Raw genomic sequence first — 17,707 nt, 5'->3', positions numbered from 1 at the left:
TCTCCCTCCATTTATTATCTCTAATTGTAGTTAAACTGCTAACTTTTATGTTCCAACTTCCTCTCCTATCAGATTCAAACATCTGCAGCCTTTTGTAGATATTACCTCCCAGCCTCCCCTCCCCCATCTGCCTGTCAATTCTCCTTACCTGGATCCTCGCATTGGCTACCAGTTCTTGCTCCATCCTCTTTCCTCTCCTTTTTCTACTAGCTATCTCACCATTACTGTTAAATCTAGATGAAGGGTCTCAATCCAAATATCAACTGTCCATTCCTCACACCTTGCACAGATGCTGCCTGACCCGCTGAGTTCCTCCAGCCTTTTGTTTGCTTTGGATTTCAGATCATGCAGTCTCTTGTTTCTCCAAGATACCATTTGTCCTTCTACCTGTCTGCATGTTAACTACCAAGTCCTGTGGGCAAGGAGACCTGGATTCCTTGTAACATCAACTTTACTGAATCACCCTCCATTTCATTACTACTCAATATCTCTGGTTCCTGTACCAAAGAGGATAATTGCATACTGTTCCTCTTGTATTCTTCCGCCATCGTATTGTCCACTAGCTAAGCTTGCTTACACTCATGAGAAGCATCTTTACATTCTCATCAGTTCTCTCATTCCCAGTTCCTTTGCTACTTTCAGCAATTTAAAAACATCTTATATGGTCCCCACACACTAATTATTGAAAAAGATTATTCAGTGTTGGAACTTAATCGCTATTTCATTTACCTTATCAGTCACAACCATGGCCAGTGTCATAGAGTTGTAAAGTCATAGAAAACTACAGCACAAAAATAGGTCCTTTGACCCATCTGGCCTGTGCTGAAACATTTAAACTGCTTACACCCATCAAGCTGCCCCAGGACCATAGCCCTCCATCCCCCTACCATCCATGAACCTACCCAAATTTCTCTTAAACGGTGAAATTGAGCTCACATGAACCACCTGTGCTGCCAGTTTGCTCTATGCCCTCACAATCCTCTGAGTGAAGAAGTTTCCCCTCATGTTCCCCTTTAATGTAAAAGACAGAAAAAATTTAAAAAGGCTAAATACAGGACTGAAAGTGTTATATTTGAATGTGTGCAGTATACGTAATGAGGTGGATTAATTTGCAGCACAGCTACAGATCGGCAAGAATGATGTTGTAGGCAGCACTGAATCATGGCTGAAAGAAGATTATAGCTGGGACTTTAATGTCCGAGGATACACATTGCATCGAAAGGACATGCAGGAAGGCAGAGGGGGTGGCATTGTTCTGTTGGTAAAAAATGAAATCATATCATTTGAAGGAGGTGACATAGGGTAGGAAGTTGTTGAATCATTGCAGTAGAGCCAAGGAACAGCAAATGTAAAAACACCCTGATGGGAATTGTGAACAGACCCCCAAACAATAGTAAGGATGCGACCTACGAATAAATCCCCGGGACCTGACAGGGTGTTCCCTCGGACCTTGAAGGAGACTAGTGTTGAAATTGCAGGGACCCTGGCAGAAATATTTAAAATGTCGCTGTCTACAGGTGAGGTGCCGGAGAATTGGAGAGTGGCTCATGTTGTTCCGCTGTTTAAAAAAGGATCGAAAAGTAATCCGGGAAATTATAGGCCGGTAAATTTAACGTCCGTAGTAGGTAAGTTATTGGAAGGAGTACTAAGAGACAGAATCTACAAGTATTTGGATAGACAGGGACTTATTAGGGAGAGTCAACATGGCTTTGTGCGTGGTAGGTCATGTTTGACCAATCTATTGGAGTTTTTCGAGGAGGTTACCAGGAAAGTGGATGAAGGGAAGGCAATGGATATTGTCTACATGGACTTCAGTAAGGCCTTTGACAAGATCCCGCATGGGAGGTTAGTTAGGAAAATTCAGTCGCTAGGTATACATGGAGAGGTGGTAAATTGGATTAGACATTGGCTCAATGGAAGAAGCCAAAGAGTGGTAGTAGAGAATTGCTTCTCCGAGTGGAGGCCTGTGACTAGTGGTGTGCCACAGGGATCAGTGCTGGGTCCGTTGTTATTTGTCATCTATATCAATGATCTGGATGATAATGTGGTAAATTGGATCAGCAAATTTGCTGATGATACAAAGACTGGAGGTGTAGTAGACAGTGAGGAAGGTTTTCAGAGCCTGCAGAGGGACTTGGACCAGCTGGAAAAATGGGCTGAAAAATGGCAGATGGAGTTTAATACAGACAAGTGTGAGGTATTGCAGGTTGGAAGGACAAACCAAGGTAGAACATACAGGGTTAATGGTAAGGCACTGAGGAGTGCAGTAGAACAGAGGGATCTAGGAATACAGATACAAAATTCCCTAAAAGTGGCGTCACAAGTAGATAGGGTTGTAAAGAGAGCTTTTGGTACATTGGCCTTTATTAATCAAAGTACTGAGTATAAGAGCTGGAATGTTATGATGAGGTTGTATAAGGCATTGGTGAGGCCGAATCTGGAGTATTGTGTTCAGTTTTGGTCACCAAATTACAGGAAGGATATAAATAAGGTTGAAAGAGTGCAAAGAAGGTTTACAAGGATGTTGCCGGGACTTGAGAAACTCAGTTACAGAGAAAGGTTGAATAGGTTAGGACTTTATTCCCTGGAGCATAGAAGAATGAGGGGATACTTGACAGAGGTATATAAAGTTATGATGGGTATAGATAGAGTGAATGCAAGCAGACTTTTTCCACTGAGGCAAGGGGAGGAAAAAACCAGAGGACATGGGTTAAGGGTGGGGGGTAGTGGGAGAGTTTAAAGAGAACATTAGGTGGGGCTTCTTCACACAGAGAGTGGTGGGAGTATGGAATGAGCTGCCAGATGAGGTGGTAAATGCGGGTTCTTTTTTTAACATTTAAGAATAAATTGGACAGATACATGGATGGGAGGTGTATGGAGGGATATGGGTCGTGTGCAGGTCTGTGGGACTAGGTAGAAAATGGTTCGGCACAGCCAAGGAGGGCCAAAAGGCCTGTTTCTGTGCTGTAGTTTTTCTGTGGTTTCTATGGAATTACAACAGGAGATGGAAAATGCTTGCCAAAAGTGCAATATTACAATAATAATGGGGACTTTGATATGCAGGTACATTGGCAAAATCAGGATGGTGCTGGATTTCAGGAGGGGTATTTTCTAGAGTGCCTACAAGATGGCATTTTAGAGCACCTCGTGGTTGAGCCCACTAGGGTATCAGCTATTCTGGATTGTTGTGTAATGAATCAAAATTAATTAGGGAGCTTAAGGAAAAAGAACCCTTAGGAGCAAGTGATCATAATATGAACAAATTCTCCCTGATCTTTAAGAAGGAGAAGCTAAGCTCAGATGTATCAGTATTACAGTAGAGTAAAGGGAATTACAGAGGCATGAAAGAGGAGTTGGCCAGAATTGATTGGAAAGGAACACTGGCAGGGATGACAGGCAGAGTAGCATTTGCTGGAATATCTCGAAGCAATTCAGAAGGCACAGGATATACAAGTCCACAGAGGAAGAAGTATTCCAAACAAAAGACACAACCATGGCTAACAAGAAAAGTCAAAGCTAACATAAAAGCCAAAGACAGGGCATTTAATAAAGCAAAAATTAGTGGAAGGAAGTGGATTGGGAAACTTTCAAAAACCAACAGAAAGCAAATAAAAAAGCCATTAGTAAGGTTAAGATGGTATACCCGACAGTAAGCTAGCCAATAATACTAAAGAGGATACTAAAAGTTTCTTCAGATACATAAAGTGTAAAAGAGAGGCAAGAGTGGATATTGGACCACTGGAAAGTAATGCTGGAGAAGTAATAGTGTGGGACAAAGAAATGGTGGACAAACTGAATAAGTATGTCGCGTCAGTCTTCACTGTGGAAGACAATAGCAATATGGTGGAAATTCCATGTGTCATGAAGTGTGTGAAGTTACCAAAACAAGAGAAGGTTCTTGGGAAATGGAAAAGTCTGAAGGTAGATAGGTCACCTGGACCAGATGATGTACACTCCAGAGTTCTGAAAGAGGTGGGTGAAGAGATTGTGGAGGCATTAGCAATGATCTTTCAAGAATCACTGGATTCTGGAATGGTTCTAAAAGATTGGAAACTTGCAAATGTCACTTCACTCTTCAAGAAGGGAGAGAGGCATAAAAAAGGAAACTATAGGACAGTTAGTCTCACCTCAATGGTTGGGAAGATGTTGAAGTCAATTATTAAGGATAAAGTCTCAGGTACTTGAAGGCACCATCGTAAAATAGGCTATAGCCAGCATGGATCTTGTCTGCCAAATATGTTGGAATTCTTTGAAGAAATAACAAGTAGGATAGATTACAGAGAATCGGTTGATGCTGTGTACTTGGATTTTCAGAAGGTAGCTCACATGAGGCTGCTTAACAAGCTACAAGCCCCTGGTATTACAGGAAAGATTCTAGCCTGGGTAAAGCAGAGGCTAACTGGCAGAAGTCAAAGAGTGTGCGAAAAGGGAGCCTTTTCTGGTTGGCTGCCAGTGACTGGTGCTGTGCCCTCTTGTCCTAGACTCCCCTACTATAAGAAACATCCTTTGCACATCAACTCTGTCTAGGTTTTGCACCATTCGAAAGGTTTCAATGAGATCCCCCACTTATCTTTCTAAATTCCAACCAGTACAGACCCAAAGCTTTCAAACGTTCCTTGTATGATAACCCTTTCATTCCTAGAATCATGCTTATGATCCTCCTCTGAATTCTCTCCAATGCCAGCACATCTTCTCTTAGATGAGGAGCCCAAAACTGTTCAGAATACTTAAGGTGAGGCCTCACTAGTGCCTTACAAAGCCTCAGCATCACATCCCTGCTCTTATATTCTAGACCTTTCGAAATGAATGCTAACATTACATTTGCTTTCCTCACCACCGACTCAACCTGCAAGTTAACCTTTAGGGAGTTCTGCACAAGGACTCCCAAGCCTACAAAAAGGAGTAGATGCAGCTCAGTCCTTCACAGGTAGAGCCCTCCCCACCATTGAGCATATCTACACGGAGCACTGTCACAGGAAAGCAGCATCCATAAGAGACACTACCATCCGGGCCATGCTCTCTTCTCACTGCTACCAGCAGGAAGAAGGTACAGGAGCCTCAGGACTCTCATCATCAGTTTCAGGAACAGCTATAACCCCTCACCATCAGGCTCTTGAACCAGAGGGGATAACTTCACTCAACTTCACTCACCCATCACTAAACTGTTCCCACAACCCATGGCCTCGCTTTCAAGGACTCTTCATCTCATATTCTCTACATTCATATCTTGCTTGCTTATTTATTTATTTGTTTGTTTGTTTGTTTTTTACATTTTTTGCATTTGCACAGCTTGTTTGTCCATCCTGTTGGGTGCAGTCTTTCATCGATTCAATTGAGTTTCTTTTATTGACTGTGACTTCCCACAAGAAAATAAGTCTCGTATATGTACTTCGATTAAATTTATTTGAATTTTAAATTTCAAAAATGCTTCTCTAATCTCAGTGATGCTACATTGGTGCTGCATGAAGCATATCTGTCTCTCTGCCCCACCTGAGGTCCAGGCACACAGCACTTGATGTCAAGTCTACGATGTGAGCTTATCTTTCATTTAGGGGATTTGATGGACTACATTCTCTGGGGAATAAGCCTGGCCGTCCCTCAAACGGTCACCATTCCGGGTATTAATAACAATATCAAGGACACTCTCACCAGACGAACATTCTAAACAGTTAATCCTCCTTTAGAAAGTAGCCAGAATGACCCACCGTTCCTGGCCAGCAGTATCCCACAACTGGAGAGCCAGCAGACTACCAGCAACATTCACCGTCCTCACACAGTAATCGATACCTGGAAGCAGAAGTTACTTATATAAGGAAGCAGTTATTAATTATATAACTGCTACTTCAGTTTACATCCCACAGTACGGTTATCATTGACAAGCAAATGAGAGTAAGTACTGGACAAAATAATGGGAATAAAGGTTGGCTGGACCTTAAAAAAGTAGTTGTAGGGCTAGTGAATGCAGTGACAGTGGCTCTGTAACATTCCCAGAATTCTAGAATGGTCTAAGAGGATTGGAAAACTGGAAAAGAGGAAGAATGAATGCAAAAAACAATAAACCAGTTGGTTTATTCATCATTAGGAAGAAGCTGGAATCCAGAAGGTACTTGTAACAGATCATTTAGAAACTCATAATATAAAGAGTAGATATTGATCATTTAACAGCAAAATTGTGTTTTTTTTTACAAATTTATTAGTGTATATGGAGTGTAATAATCAGGATGGATAGAGGAAAACTAAAGTCTTGCAAGGTCCATGTAGACTACAACTACTGTCTTTCTTCATCAGCTTTCCAGGTAACCTCCTTTAAAATCTCTATTAGATTGGGTGTACCTACCGTGCACAAAACCATGTTGACCATTCCTAATCAATCTCTGTCTATACAAATACTTAGATATCTGGTCCCTTAGAATACCTTCCAATGACTTCCTCACTCCTGACATCAGGCTAATAAAATCCTGGTTTACTCTTAGGGCCCTTCTTAAAAAATGAAACAACATTAGCTACCCACCAGTACCTCACCTGTTGTTAAGGACATTTTAAATATCTCTGGCAGGGCCCCTGCAATTTCTGCTCTAGCCTTCCACAGGGTCCAAGGGAACACTGTGTCAGGTCCTGGGGATTTATCCACCCTCATTTGCCTCAAGCCAATAAACACCTCCTCCTCTGTAATCTGTGTAGGGTCCATGATCTCACTGCTATTTTGTCTCATAGACTTCCGAGTAATGATGCAAAATCTGTCTTCTGAGTAAATACAGATGCAAAAAATCAATTTAAGATCTCTCCCATCTCTTTCAGCTCCATGTATAGATGACCACTCTGATCTTCTAGTGGACCAATTTTGTCCCTTGCTATCCTTTTGTTTTTAATATATCTGTAGAAGCTCTTAGAATTCTCCTCATGCCTTATTTTAGCCCTCCTGATTTCCTTCTTAAATGTTCTCTTGCATTTCTTATACTACTCAGATAGCTCATTTGTTTTTTGTTGCATTTATCTGCTGTGCACCTCCTTCTTAACCAGGGCCTCAATCTCTTGGAAATCAAGGTTCCCTAATCAGTTAGCCCTGCCTTTTATTCTGACAATTTGTATATTCAACAAGGTGCTACCATTGAACGAGGTAGGATGATGAACAGAATGTTGGATCAATCAACATCTGTAGAAGAAGGGACAGATCAATGTTTTGGGCATCAGGACTGAGAAGGAACATGCAAAGTTGGAGGGAGAAACAAATGGAGAAGAGAATGAAGTGAACTGGGAGTGTGTGTGGGACACCAGAAACTGGGAAGTTGGGTGCTCATGCCTTTGAGTCAACTCTGCCAAGCCTGGCTGCAAAAGGAAGTGTTGGGTATGGGGCTAGCAACCTCATCCCATCAGAACCCAGCACTACAGAAAAGTAAACCTCATCCCATCAGAACCCAGCACTACAGAAAAGTAAACCTCATCCCATAAGAACCTAGCGCGACAGAAAAGTAAACCTCATCCCATAAGAACCTAGCGCGACAGAAAAGTAAACCTCATCCCTTAAGAACCTAGCGCTACAGAAAAGTAAACAGTAGCTCCAAATATTTCATCCCTGGGAGAGGGAAGGATATGCCAAGAAGATAGGTACATATGGAGACAAGTTGAAAGACTGGCCCAGAACAGAGAACTCTGGCAAGCTGCTGTCCATGGCCTATGCTCCAGTAGGGTTGATGGGCTAAGCAATTAAGTGATACATTTGAATGATAAATTACAATTATCAGAGGGGAAAATCTAATAGCAGGTTCATATATATAGTTACAGAAAACTGAATGCACATCAGGAGATGACAGGCAGATGAAAGTTGATGTCAGCTCACGTACCAACAGTCGCACAGATCCCAGGATAAAAACCATCACCACAAAATCTTCTCAACACAGAGCTTTTCCCCACACTGGAGTTACCAATCAAAATTATTTTGAATAAACGGTCGGGGTTGGAGAATATTTCTCTGTCCTGCAAAAATATCTGTTGTTTAGTTAAACGGCTTTGATAAATGAAGTATTACTAAGTAGGTGTGTTACACAAAAGTGGTCTGGCAGGGTCAGGAGTGATTGTCGTTTCATGTCCCCATTAGGAAAGAGCAAAAATGTTTCAGAAAATGTAGATTTGCTAGACTGAGAAATGGAGGTTATCTCACTTGATAAAACCATAGGACACAGGAGTAGAATTAGGCCATTTGGCCCATCGAGTCCGTTTCGCCATTCAATCATAGAGGATCCTTTTCTCCCCTCCTCAGCCCCCCTCTCCGACCTTTGCTCCATAACCTCTGATGCTGTGGCCAATCGAGAACCTATCAATCTCCATCTTAAATACACTCAACGACCTGGCCTCCACACATGGCAACAAATTCCACAAATTCACCACCCTCTGGCTAAAGAAATTTCTCTGCACCTCTGTTTGAACCGACGTCCCTCAATCCTGAGCCTGTGCCCTCTCATCATAGACTCCCTCAACATGGAAAAAATCCTTTCCACATCTACTCTGTCTAGGCCTTTCAACATTCAAAAGGTTTTAAGAACATAAGAAACAGGAGCAGGAGTCGGCCATCTGGCCTGTCAAGCCTGCTCCGCCATTCAATAAGATCATGGCTGATCTGGCCATGGACTCATCTCCACCTACCTGCCTTTCCCCCATAACCCTTAATTCCCCTACTATGCAAAAATTTATCCAACCTTGTATTAAATATAATTACTGAGGTAGCCTTGACTGCTTCATTGAGAATTCCACAGATTCACCACCCTCTGGGAAAAGCAGTTCCTCTTCATCTCCGTTCTAAGTATACTCCTCTGAAACATGAGGCTATGTCCCCTTGTTCTAATCTCACCTATCAGTGGAAACAACTTTCCAGCCTCTATCTTATCTATCCCTTTCATAATTTTATGTTTCTACAAGCTCTCCTCTCATTCTTCTGAATTCCAGCGAGTACAGTCCCAGGCGATTCAATCTCTCCTCATAGTCTAACCCCCCACCCAAATCTCTGGAATCAACCTGGTGAACCACCTCTTCACCACTTCCAAAATCAGTATATCTTTACTTAAGTATGGAGACCAGAACTGCACGCAGTACTCCAGGTGCGGCCTCCCCAGTACCCTATACAGATGCAGCATAATCTCCCTACTCTGAAATTCAGTCCCACTAGCAGTGAAGTCCTACATCTCATTTGCCTTCTTGATAGCCTGCTGCACCGGCAAACCAACTTTTTGTGATTCATGCACACTCAAGTCCCTCTGCACTGCAGTATATTGCAATTTTTTACCATTTAAATAACAATCTGCTCTTTCATTTTTCCTTCAAAAGTGGATGACCTCGCATTTACCAACATCTTACTCCATCTGCTAGACCCTTGCTCACTCACTTAACCCATCTATATTTCTCTGCAGACCCTCTGTATCTTCTACACAATTTGCTTTTCCACTCAATTTAGCATCATCAGCAAACTTAGATACACAACACTCAGGTCCCTCTTGCAGATCATTAATCTCTATCGTGAACAGTTGTGGGCCCAAGACCTACCCCTGCAGCACACTGCTTACCAGAGTAACATCCATGCATCCCAACTCTCTGCTTTCTGTTAGTTAACCAATCCTCTATCCATGCTAAAATACATCACCCCCAACTCTATGCATCCTTATCTTATGGATAAGTCTTTTATGTGGTATCTTATCGAACGCCTTCTGGAAATCCAAGTAAATAATGTCCATCTATTCCCCTCTATCTACTGCGCTCGTTATATCCTCAAATAACTCCAGTAAGTTTGTCAAAGACCTGCCTTTGCTGATTTCATGCTGCATCTGCCTGATGGATTCATTTCTTTCCAGATGTCTCGCTATTTCTTCTTCAAATATAGCTTCAAGCATTTTCCCAACTACAGATGTGAAACTAACTGGCCTATAGTTACCTGCCTTTTGCCTACATCCTTTTTTGAACAGTGGCATGACATTCGCCATCTTCCAATCAGTCGGAACCTGCCCAGAGTCCAGAGGATCTTGGTAAATGATCACCAAAGCCTCCATAACCTCTGCCATTTCTTTCAGTACCCTGGGATGCATTCCATTAGAACCAGGGAACTTATCTATCTTCAGGCCCACAAGTTTGCTCAGCACTACCTCTTTAGCGATAGCTATTGTATCGAGGTCCTCATCTCCCATTGCATCTATAACATCACTCTTTGTTATATTAGACATGTCCTCCACCATGAAGACTGACACAAATAATCATTCGAAGCCACTGCCTTTTCCTCATTACTCAATATCATTTCCCCCTTCTCATCCTTCAAGGGATCTATGTTCACTTTACCACCTTTATCCATTTTATATAATTATAAAAACTTTTACTATCCGTTTTTATATTTTGTGCTTGTTTATTTTTATAATATATTATCCCTTTTTTTATTACTCACTTTGTGGTTCTTTGTTGCTTTTAAAGTCTTCTCAGTCTTCAGGTTTCCCAAAACTCTTGGTGACTTTGTACACAAGCTTTTAGTTTGATGCCTTCTTTTATTTTCTTAGTTATCCAAATGAGAGCCCCCCTCACTCTTCTAAATTCCAGTGAGTACAGACCCAGAGCTACCAAAGTTCTTCATATGATAATTCTTTCATTCACAGAACCATCCTTGTGAATCTTCTCTGAACCCTCTCCAATGCCAGTACATCTTTCCTTAGATGAGGAGCCCAAAACTGTTCACAATTCTCAAGGTAAGGCCTCACCAGTGCCTTATAAAGCCTCAGCATCACATCCTTGCTCTTGTATTCTAGACCTCTTGAAATGAATGCTAACATTGCACTTGCCTTCCTCGCCACTGACTCAAACTGTAAGTTAACCTTTAGTGTGGTCTGCACAAGGACTGCCAAATCCCTTTACAGCTCAGAATTTTGGATTTTCTCCCCGTTTAGAAAATAGTCTACACATTTATTTCTTCTACCAAAGTGCAAGACCATGCATTTTCCAACACTGTATTTCATTTGCTACTTTCTTTCCCATTTTCCTAATCTATCTAAGTCCTTCTGCTATCTTCCTGTTTCCTTCAGCACATTTTACAGAAGTTTGGATAGGTACATGGATGGTAGGGGTATGGAAGACTATGGTCCTGGTGCAGGTCAATGGGAGTAGGCAGGTTAAATGGTTCAGTATGGATTAGATGGACTGAAGGCCCTGTTTCTGTGCTGTACTTTTCTATGACTCTAAGCTTTAAAATATGGGCCTCTGTACCTCCCTCTGCAATTGGATCCTTGATTTCCTCATTGTGAGACCACAATCTGTGCGGATCGGAAATAACATCTCTTCCTCACTGGCACATTTCAAGGATACGTGCTTAGCCCTCCGCTTTACTCTCTCTGCACCCATGAATGTGTGGCTAAACACAACTCAAATGCCATCTTTCAATACTCCAGTGACACACCTATTGTGGGCAGAATTTCAGATGGTGAAGAGGGGGTGCACAGGAGTGAGATAGTCAGCAACTATTTGGAGTGGTATCGCAGCAACTGCCTCGCACTCAACATCAGTAAGACCAAGGAATTGATTGTGGATTTCAGGAAGGTTAAATCAAGGGACACACACCAGTCCACATCGATAGATCAGAAGTGAAAAGGGTGAGCAGTTTCAAGTTCCTGGGTGTAAACATCTCCGAAGACCTGTGCTGGGCCAAACATACTGATATAATTGCAACAAAGACACGACAGCAGCTATAGTTCATTAGGAGTTTGAGGAGAATTGGCATGTCACCAAAAGCATCCACGTGTTTCTACTGCTGTACCATGAAGAGCATTCTAACTGGTTGCATCATCCTTTCCTATGGTGAGGATACTACACAGGATCGGAAAAAGCTGCAGAAAGTTGTAAACTCAGCCAGATCCATCACTGGCACTAACCTTTCCAGCAACAAGGATAGCTTTAAAAGATAATGCCTCAAAAAAGGTGGCATCCATCATTAAGGACCCCCCATCACTTAGGACATGTCCTCTTCTCATTACTACCATCAAGGAGAGGCTACAAGAGCCTGAAGACACAACTCAATGTTTCATCAACAGCTTCTTCGCCTCTGCCATCAGATTTCTGAATCAACATTGAACCCATGAACACATATATACATTACTGTGTATTGCAATGCACTGGTGCCACAAAACAACAAATTTCACGGCATACACCAGTGATATTAAACCTGATGCTGAGTACATCTGTTCCCATTTTGTGCTCCCCAGTTCCTGCCTAATAGCATTGTGACTGGGATGGAATTTTCAAAATTTAAAACTTACTTGTTCCAATGTTGCTGGATCTACCGTTTGGCTGCTTGGCAGCGAAGGAGTCTCTGCTACATCTTGGCTTTGCTCTTCATGCAGCTCCTCCTCTTTTAGCTCAACCCAGTTATGTAATGGAGTTGCTGAATGTGCTTCAAGAAGGTATGGTAGTGGGTCTTCTTCAATTGAAATAATTCTCTGCAAGCACCTTCGCTCTGCTGGTGGAGATTCCTTATTCATTCCTTTTCTGATATGGCTCAGTCTATTTGCTTGCCACAGATTGTTCAATGATGGTTTTGAGTTGCCAATGTCCTGCCTGATTTAATTAACAAAATGCAAAAGGTTAGTGGAATTACAAAGTCCAACTTGCCCAAGTTCTCCACAGGGCTTTAATTTGCTTTTGTCCATCTCCAGTGGGTCTTTGACTTTGATGACTAACCTCATTTCTCATTTCCAGGAAGCGGGGGGAGGGGGGGAATCAGAGAGAGACTGTTGACAAGGAATGTTTTCACTAGAGTTCAGACTGATACATATCATGTTAAACCTCCAAAATTCTGACAGGTTCAGAAAGAATGGTGTAAGGAGGCCATTTCCCTCTCAGGGATATCATGAGTCAAGGACTCAGATTTAGGACTGAGATGGGAGTGAAGTTTCTTTCCTCAGGGGTGTTCAACCCCTGACATTTACTATTGAAAGGTTGGCGGAAGCCCGGTTGTGAATATGCTTAAGGATATGGGTGAGAGCAGGCACATGCTGCTGAGGTATCCTCACTATTAGTGAATCACAACAAGAATCCACCTGCATTTGTGAAGGTAATCACTGTTTAGGCATGATCCACATGACTTTGTATCTGAGGAATTGTATCTCATGTATTTAATGGATGGTCTTGAAAAGATGACCAAGTGGACTGATGAGGGCAGGTTGAGATTATTTACAGGAGCTTTAGCAGAGCTTTTGGCAAGGTCCCACATGATACACTGGCCTAGGGGAGATAATATTGGAGCCATGGTGAAGTTGGATACAAAATTTGCTTTGTGGAAGGTAGGTGGTAATGGAGGGCTGCTTTTTTTCAGATTGGAGGCCTGTAACTAGTGGTAAGGAAGTGAGTTTGAATATCATGTTATAGCTGTTTGGGACATTGGGAGACTGCAGAAGGAATATTGGAAGATTTGATTAAACTAGAAAGGGTGCAGAAAAGATTCAGAAGGCGGCTTCTGGTACTGGGAGCTTGCATTATGAGGAGAGACTGGATAGGTTGGGACTGTTTTCTCTGGAGTGAAGGAGGCTTAGGGTGGCTTTATAGATTTATAAACTCATGAGGGGCATAGGTAAGATAAATGGTCAAAGTATGTTTTGTAGAATAGGAGAGTCTAAAACAGGAGGGATTAAAATTAAGGTGAGAGGGAAGGAGTTCAAAGAGACCTGGTGACAAATCTTCCCATACAAAAGATGGTGGGTAAAAGGAGCTGCCAGAGGAAGTGGTAAAGGTGGGTATGACTACAAATGACATTTAGTTTGGTACAGGGAAAGATTCAGAGAGATATGGGCTGCATAGGACCAGCTCCGGAAGACACCTTAATCAGCATGGACAAGTTGTGCAGAAGGGTACGTCTTGGTGCCATGTAACATAGAAACATAGATTACCTACAGCACAATACAGGCCCTTCGGCCCACGATGCTGTGCCGAACATGTACTTACTTTAGAAATTACTGAGGTTACCTATAGTCCTCTATTTTTCTAAGCTCCATGTACCCATCCAGGAGTCTCTTAAAAGACCCTATCGTATCCGCCTCCACCACCATCGCTGGCAGCCCATTCCACGCACTCACCAGTCTTTGCATAAAAAACTTACCCCGACATCTCCTCTGTACCTCCTTCCAAGCACCTTAAAACTGTGCCCTCTCATGTTAGCCATTTCGCTCCAGGGAAAAAGCCTCTGACTATCCACACAATCAATGCCTCTCGTCATCTTACACACCTCTATCAGGTCACCTCTCATCCTCCGTCGCTCCAAGGAGAAAAGGCCGAGTTCCATCAACCTATTCTCATAAGGCATGCTCCCCAATCCAGGCAACATCCTTGTAAATCTCCTCTGCACCCTTTCTATGGTTTCCACGTCCTTCCTGTAGTGAGGTGACCAGAACTGAGCACAGTACTCCAAGTGGGGTCTGACCAGGGTCCTTTATAGCTGCAACATTACCTCTCAGCTCTTAAATTCAGTACCATGGTTGATGAAGGCCAATGTACCGTATGACTTATTAACCATACAGCCAACCTGTGCAGCTGCTTTGAATGTCCTATGGACTCAGACCTCAAGATCCCGCTGATCCTCCACACTGCCAAGAGTCTTACCATTAATACTATATTCTGCCATCATATTTGACCTACCAAAATGAGCCACCTCACACTTATCTGGGTTGAACTCCATCTGCCGCTTCTCAGCCCAGTTTTGCATCCTATCAATGTCCCGCTGTAACCTCTGACAGCCCTCCACACTATCCACAACACCCCCAACCTTTGTATCATTAGCAAACTTACTAACCCATCCCTCCACTTCGTCAGCCAGATCATTTATAAAAATCACAAAGAGTAGGGGTCCCAGAACAGATCCCTGAGGCATACCACTGGTCACCAGCCTTCATGCAAAATATGACCCATCTATAACCACACTTCGCCTTCAGTGGGCAAGCCAGTTCTGGATCCACAAAGCAATGTCCCCTTGAATCCCATGCCTCCTTACTTTCTCAATAAGCCTTGAATGGGGTACCTTATCAAATGCCTTGCTGAAATCCATATACACTACATCTACGGCTCTACCTTCATCAATGTGTTTAGTCACATCCTCAAAAAATTTAATCAGACTCATAAGGCACAACCTGCCTTTGACAAAGCCATGCTGACTATTCCTAATTATATTACGCCTCTCCAAATGTTCATAAATCCTGCCTCTCAGGATCTTCTCCATCAACTTATTGATATCCTCATTGATGACGCAAAGATCATAGCCAGAGTCTCAGCAATCTCCTCCCTCACTTCCCAAGTAGCCTGGAGCACATCCCATCGGTCCTGGTGTCTTATCCAACTTGATGCTTTCCAAAAGCTCCAGCACATCCTCTTCTTTAATATCTACATGCTCAAGCATTTCAGTCCACTGCAAGTCATCCTTACAATCGCCAAGCTCCTTTTTGTAGTGAATACGGAAGCAAAGTATTCATTAAGTACCTCTGCTATCTCCTTCGGTTTCATACACACTTTTCCACTGTCGCACTTGATTGGTCCTACTTTCTCACGTCTTATCCCCTTGCTCTTCACATACTTGTAGAATGCCTTGGGGTTTTCCTTAATCCTGTCTGTCAAGGCCTTCTCATAGCCCCTTCTGGCTCTCCTAATTTCATTCTTAGCTCCTTTCTGCTAGCCTTATAATCTTCTAGATCTCTATCATTACCTAATTTTTTTGAACCTTTCATAAGCTCTTCTTTTGTTCTTGATTAGATTTAGAACAGCCTTGGTACACCATGGTTCCTGTATGCTACCATCCTTTCCCTCTCTCATTGGAACGTACCTATGCAGAACCCCATGCAAATATCCCCTGAACATTTGCCACATTTCTTCGATACGTTTCCCTGAGAACATCTGTTTCCAATTTACGCTTCCAAGTTCCTGCCTGATAGCTTCATATTTCCCCTTACTCCAATTAAACGTTTCCCTAACTTGTCTATTCCTATCTCTCTCCAATGCTATGGTAAAGGAGATAGAATTGTGATCACTATCTCCAAAATGCTCTTCTATTGGGAGACCTGACACCTGACCAGGTTCACTTCCCAATACCAGATTAGGTACAGAGCAGATGTCAGGGGTAAGTTTTTTTTTACGTAGAGAGTGGCGAGTGTGTGGAATGGGCTGCTGGTGATGTTGGTGGAGGCGGATACAATAGAGTATTTTAAGAGACTCCTGGATAGGTACATGAAGCTTCGAAATATAGAGGGTTATGCGTAACCCGAGGTAATTTCTAAAGTAAATACATGTTCGGCACAGCATTGAGGGCCGAAAGGCCTGTAATGTGCTGTAGGTTTTCTATGTTTCTAAATACAGCCCCTCCTCTTGTAGGCTTATCTACATATTGTGTCAAGAAACCTTCCCGAACACACCTAACGAACTCCACCCCATATAAACCCCTCACTTTAGGGAGATGCCAATCGATATTTGGGAAATTACCACAACAACCCTATTATTAATACACCTTTGCAGAATCTGTCTCCTGATCTGCTCCTCAATGTCCCTGCTAGTATTGGGTGGTCTATAAAAACACCCAGTAGAGTTATTGACCCCTTCCTATACCTAACTTCCATCCACAGAGACTCCGTAGACAACCCCTCCATGACTTCCTCCTTTTTTGTAGCTGTGACACTATCCCTGATGAACAGTGCCACGCCCCCACCTCTTTTGCCTCCCTCCCTGTCCTTTCTGAAACATCTAAAACCTGGCACTTGAAGTAGCCATTCCTGGCCCTGCACCATCCAAATCTGTGTAGTGGCCACAACATCATAGTTCCAAGTGCTGATCCACACTCTAAGCTCATCCGCTTTGTGCATAATACTCCTCGCATTAAAATAGACACATCTCAAGCCACTGGTCTGAGTACGTCCTTCTCTATTACCCGCCTATCCTCCCTCTCATACTGTCTCTAAGTTTTCTCTATTTGTGAGACAATCTCCCTTTCCTCCGTCACATCAGTTCGGTTCCCATCCCCCAGCAATTCTAGTTTAAAATCTCCCCAATAGCCTTGGCAAACCTCCCTGCCAGGATCTTGGTCTCCCTGGGATTCAAGTGCAACCTGTCCTTTTTGTACAGGTCACACCTGCCCCGAAAGAGGTCCCAATGATCCAGAAATCTGAATCCCTGCCCCCTGCTCCAATCCCTCAGCCACGCATTTATCTTCCACCTCATTCTGTTCCTATACTCACTGTCACGTGGCACAGGCAGTAATCCCGAGATGACTACCTTTGTGGCCCTGCTTTCTCAACTTCCTTCCTTTTCCTAACTTCCACCCACAGAGACTCAGTAGACAATCCCTCTATGTCTTCCTCCTTTTCTGCAGCCATGACACTATCTCTGATCAACACTGCCATGCTCCACCTCTTTTGCCTCCCTCCCTGTCCTTTCTGAAACATCTAAAGCCTGGCACTCTAAGTAACCATTCTTGCCCTTGAGCCATCCAAGTCTCTGTAATGGCCACAACATCATAGCTCCAGGTACTTATCCATGTTCATGATGCTTCTTGCATTAAAATAGACCCATCTCAAACCATCAGTCTGAGCGCATCCCTTCTCTATCACCTGCCTATTCTCCCTCTCGCACTGCCTACAAGCTTTCTCTATTTGTGAGTCAACCACCCCTTCCTCTGTCTCTTCACTTCAGTTCCCACCCCTCAGCAATTCTAGTTTAAGCT

At 42.9% G+C, this 17,707-nt stretch overlaps 1 protein-coding gene across 1 annotated transcript in view; it reads right to left on the bottom strand.

Moving 5' to 3' along the window:
• Positions 1 to 17,707, bottom strand: part of cracr2aa (calcium release activated channel regulator 2Aa) — a 165,203-nt gene that overhangs the window by 62,897 nt on the left and 84,599 nt on the right. Inside the window, exons 12-14 of the mRNA XM_063057546.1 lie at positions 12,276 to 12,573; positions 7,842 to 7,974; positions 5,706 to 5,787 (exon numbers count right to left, since the gene is read on the bottom strand). Coding sequence (XP_062913616.1) covers positions 5,706 to 5,787; positions 7,842 to 7,974; positions 12,276 to 12,573 — 513 coding nt within the window. The remainder of the gene's footprint in view (positions 1 to 5,705; positions 5,788 to 7,841; positions 7,975 to 12,275; positions 12,574 to 17,707) is intronic.

This window comes from Mobula hypostoma, chromosome 9, assembly GCF_963921235.1.
Source record: "Mobula hypostoma chromosome 9, sMobHyp1.1, whole genome shotgun sequence".
NCBI lineage: Eukaryota > Metazoa > Chordata > Chondrichthyes > Myliobatiformes > Myliobatidae > Mobula > Mobula hypostoma.
This window is presented reverse-complemented; position numbering and strand designations above follow the sequence as displayed.